The sequence below is a fragment of the Microtus ochrogaster genome, unplaced genomic scaffold, assembly GCF_000317375.1.
Source record: "Microtus ochrogaster isolate Prairie Vole_2 unplaced genomic scaffold, MicOch1.0 UNK4, whole genome shotgun sequence".
NCBI lineage: Eukaryota > Metazoa > Chordata > Mammalia > Rodentia > Cricetidae > Microtus > Microtus ochrogaster.
Genome location: NW_004949102.1, coordinates 16,254,959 through 16,259,743, shown reverse-complemented (window position 1 = coordinate 16,259,743; position 4,785 = coordinate 16,254,959). Strand labels below are relative to the sequence as shown.

The 4,785-nt window shown below is 51.3% G+C and overlaps 1 protein-coding gene across 3 annotated transcripts in view; it reads left to right on the top strand.

Moving 5' to 3' along the window:
- The window catches only part of Dennd2a (DENN domain containing 2A), a 101,121-nt gene that overhangs the window by 37,281 nt on the left and 59,055 nt on the right, over positions 1-4,785 (top strand). For all 3 annotated transcript variants that reach the window (XM_005365856.2, XM_013353276.2, XM_026788567.1), the window contains one exon: positions 978-2,090. In XM_005365856.2, coding sequence (XP_005365913.1) covers positions 1,108-2,090 — 983 coding nt within the window. In that variant the 5' untranslated portion in view covers positions 978-1,107. The remainder of the gene's footprint in view (positions 1-977; positions 2,091-4,785) is intronic.

Below are 4,785 nucleotides of genomic sequence, written 5' to 3'. Positions count from 1 at the left end.
TGGAGCATCCTTATGGTGCTAACCTCCTATTTAGAGCCATTCCACACGGCTCTCTAGACAGAGCTGTCTGCAGTCATAGAGAACCTCGTCTGTCCACTGAGGAACCATCTCCCACATGGGGCTTGCGAGTGCTTAGCTGGCAGCTGGGGCATCTAAAGGAGAGAAGCTTTCATTCCATCGGATTCAGATTCAGATAACCCCACTGGCCAGTGGAGACCGTATTTGACAGTACATGTATAGGCCATGTATAAAAATCTACTTCTCCATGGTGATTCATACATTTACTTAGGCAACAGATACTCATTGCCTCCTGCTCTGCCAAGGCTATTCTAGAAGCGAGGGAAACAGCTGTAGACAAAACAAGCCCTCTCTCACGGAGAGCCATTTCAGTGAGATTTGTGCCCCAGAGAGTGTCCCGAGATAGCATGGCTTCACACCCCAGCTCAGGGTAGTTGGTGAAAATTGAAGGATTTGGCAGAGCAGTGGTGGCACTCTCGGGTGCATCTCTGAGATTGAGGCCAGCCTGGTCTACAGTGTGGGAAGTAGCTGAGTTAGTAAGGAACCTACTGTGTGAGCATAAGATCCTGAGACCCTGTGAAGAGCTGCCTGTGGCAGTTTATGACACCAGCCTTGGGGGAAAAAGACACAGGTGGTTCCCAAGGGCTCACTGACCAGCCAGTTCAGTTCCCAGTGCCCTCATGGTTGCCCGCAACCATCTCTAACTCCAGATCCAGGGAATCTGAAGCCCTCTTCTGACCTCCATGGACACCAGGCACACACGGTTAACAGACATACATGCAGGCAAACACCCATACACATAAAAAGGAAAACAGCAGCAACAGCGAGAACCGATAGCTTCAGTGCTGTGGTTGGCAGTTAGTATGTAATACTCACACCCGAGTTCTGGTTGCTGTCCAGCACTGGCTAAGAACAGTAACGTAAGGACCACTCACCTTCTGTTTGTCTCTCTGGTACAGGGTCAAGGCAGAGGGTTCAAAGGCTGGGGAAGTTCTTGGAAGGCGGCCACTTGGGAGATCTGTTCCTTCTCGAGAGTCTAATCCAGCACTGCCCTTGGGAAGGAGCCCCCCAAGGAACCCCCACAACCTCATGCTGGAGGCAAGAGTGGACATGCTCGGCTCCAGTATGATCATCAATGGCCCGGCTGCAGACCTCGGTGCTAAAGAGGCCAGCAGGCCCTCGAAGAAGCAGCCTGGCAGCGTCCAGAACCCTGGGCCATCCACCCGAGCCCGAGCCCAGCCCCTCAGCATAAAGGACAAGATATCCAAGTGGGAAGGCAAGAAGGAGCCGCCCACTCCTGAGCCTGCCAGGCCAACAGAGGGCCAAGAGAACTACTTGCCACCCTGCGGGGTAGAGCGGAGAGGCAGCGAGGTCACCAGAACAAAGAATGGGTTGAGGCTTGAAACAGAGAGCTTGGAAAATGACAGCAGAAGGACAGCAAGGACCGCGTGTCAGGACACAGACCGGTGGCCAGGCCTGAGGCAGAGTGATGGGCAGCCGGAGCCCAGCCAGCGCCGAGGTGTCGAGCTGAAGCCCAGTGACTTGCGTTTTCAGAGTGACCACCTCTCCGTGCTCAAACAGGTCAGGAGACTGGAGAAGGCCTTGAAGGATGGCTCTGCTGGCTTGGACCCCCAGTTGCCGGGGACTTGTTATTCCCCACACTGTCTGCCTGACAAAGCAGAAGAGGACCAACACATTCCCGAGAGTCCTGGAAGTGGGGGTGCTTTCGCAGCTGGCCGCAGGGCCCACCACTTGGAGGACAAGGAGCCAGGCCCTGAGGCTTCAGAGGAGTGTAAAGGCCAGGAGAGTGTATACCCGGGCTCCAGGCAGTGTCCCCTGAAGCCTTTCATCAACCCCCTTCCCAAGCCCCGCAGAACGTTCAGACATGCAGGAGAAGGGGACAAGGACAGCAGTCCAGGGAGCTCAGGCATTGGCTTCAGGAAAGAGAAGAGAAACCTGCCTCCCCTGCCCGCTTTACCTCCCCCTCCCCCACCGCTGCCCTCCTCCCCGCCTCCTACTTCTGTGAATAGAAGACTGTGGACTGGGAGGCAGAGACCCAGTGCTGACCACAGGTAGGTGCTCACCAGAGAACTCTGTGTTGCCTGTGTCCCTTTGCCACTGCCCTGTCTCAGCCACATGACTTGTCTCGTTCACCTGGGGCTCAGAGTCAGTCAAGTATTCATGGGGTGAGGCAGCTTGTTGATCGGCCTGGAAATGTGGTAACTGATGTGTTTAGCTCTTGTTCTCACAAAAGGAAGTTTGCGGGCTGGAGAGATGGGATGGCTCGGTGGTTAAGAGCCCGCTGACTGCTCTTCCAGAGGTCCTGAGGTCAATCCCAGCAACCACATGGTGGCTCACAATTATCTGTAATGAGATCTGGTGCCCTCTTCTGGTGTTGTGAGCAGGCATACATGTAGGCAGACTATTGATAGATATCTAGATAGATGATAGATAGATAGATAGATAGATAGATAGATAGATAGATAGATAGATAGATAGGTAGATAGATAAAAAGAATGTTTGCTTCTAAATATTTTCCTCTGCAGGCAGACAGCAGACACGGTGGTACAGGCCTATAATCCCAGCTCTTGGGAGTTTGAGGCAGGAGGATCGTAAGTTCAAAGCCAGCCTGTGCAACATAGCAAGTTCTAGACTGGCGTAAGCAACTTAGTGAGGTCCTGTCTCAAAACAACAAAATTACTTTTCTGATGTGATAAGAACTTGTAATTGTCACAAAAAGTTAAGTGAAAACATTTGTGAAGCTATCTGCTTCCTTGTTTACCTTTTTTTCTTTCAGAGTGTGCGTGTGTGTGTGTGTGTGTGTGTGTGTGTGTGTGTGTGTGTGGTCAGAATGGGTGTGGAGGCCAGAACAGACATTCGGTGTCTTTGTCTTCCTCGATTGTTCTCCACTTTATTTCTTGAGACAGAATGAATCTTTGTCTTTCATTGACCCAGCTTGGCCCAGAGACCCCTTCTGTTCCTCCAAAGTTTTGGGACTGTAGGTGAACTACAATGTCCACTTGGGTTTTCTTTGGGTTTTAGGGATTCTCTCTCTCTCTCTCTCTCTCTCTCCCTCTCTCTCTCCCTCTCCCTCTCTCCCTCCCTCTCTCTCTCTCTGAGACAGTGTCTGTAAGTGTCTGTATATGTAGTCCTGGAATTCTCAATGTAGATCAGTCTGGTCTTGAACTCACAGATACCCCTGCCTCCTGAATGCTGGGATTAAGGGTGTGCACCACCATTCCCAGCTGTATTTGTTGTTTGCTGTTCTTGAGACAAGGTCTTTGTAGGGGCCCTGCAAGCTCTACAGGCAGCAGAGAAATGAATCACAGAGCTGAGAAAAAAAAGTCAGTTCAGCACAGAGTAGCTGGTGCAGATCCAAACTTCTGGAGTCTGACCCCAAGCAGTTTATTTTAGACATATTTAAGTAGAGTACAATTTGGGGGTGGGGGGGAGTTTCCTGGTAACAGTTATGTCAATCCCGAGAGCACTATAAAGCTTAAAGCTTAAACTCTCCTGCAAAGTACAGGTGACCTCTACAATGAAGATGGGTTCTATGGCTTAAAGGCCCAGGATCTGGTGTGGTCTCTGACCCACATCACATAGCACAGAGGTCAGCAGGCTATGAAGTGCATGAGACACCTTTACTATGGCTGGGTTGGTTCCATTGACTGAGAAACAAAGCCAAAGATAAAGGGAGGGAGAGTCTGGGCTAAACGTTCTGGGGGGTTTGGGCGAGGCCTGGCCCTACAGATAGCAAAGGTCACCTGGTTATTAAGAGCATCGTTCCCAGCTTCTGCGTGGAAAACATGCGTACACATCCTTTCTGTTGAGGAGACAAGCTATGTGCTTAACATTCCTGGTTTCCCTAGTGCTTGTCTGTGTGCGCCACTTGGACCTCTCTACAGGTCTCACGTTGTAGGCCAAGCTGCCATAGAAGTCACGCTGTTGCTCAGGCAGGCCTCGAACTTGTGGTCGTCCTGCTGTAGTCTCCCAAGTGCCGAGAGCACAGGTGTGAGTCACCATGTCTGATTTATTTTATTCCCTTACCTGCCCCTTAATTTTGCTTGACATTTTCCACTTGGGCTTTGGCCACTCATGCTCAGCCTACTGTTGCCCAGGGCCACCAGCAGCCTCAGCCTCAGTAACTCCAATGGTCAGTACTCTGTCATTTTCTTCGATGCCGTCTCTTGGTATTGAGGGCAGCTATTTTATTATCCTATCTTGAAACACTGCCTTCATTTGGCTTCCGGGTCAGGCTCTTCCAGGTGAGGAGACCTCCCCCTGACTGCTCTCCCGTCCTTCCTTTGCTCCTTGTCCCTGTTAGAACAGTACCTAGTATCTTAAGCTGTCCCTACGCCTGCCAGGCTCGGACCGAGGGCTCTGTCCTCTCCCTGCACTTCTTCCCTGATGGGCTCATCCCATCCTGTGCGTGTCACTAGCAAGTGTATTTGAGAGCTCCTCTCAGTCTCAGAAGTGTGCATTCAGCACTGCGTGGCTCTCCACGTGCTTGTCACTCCAGGCCACCGCTAACCATCTCCTCTCAGTCGGCTTGTTAAATGACATCATCCTTTATTTAGTCACTCTCTTGGATTTTCTTTTTCATGTGCTCCTGACTAACCCAGAGCTAACCCAGCAATAAGTCCTTCAGTCTTACTTTTAAAACTTGATCTCAGCCTTTTCCGGTGGCAGCGCCGCACGGTGAGGACCTCATGTTCATAGTCGCAGCTATGCCGGCCAAGGGTCCGCTGCAGTCCGTGCAAGTCTTCG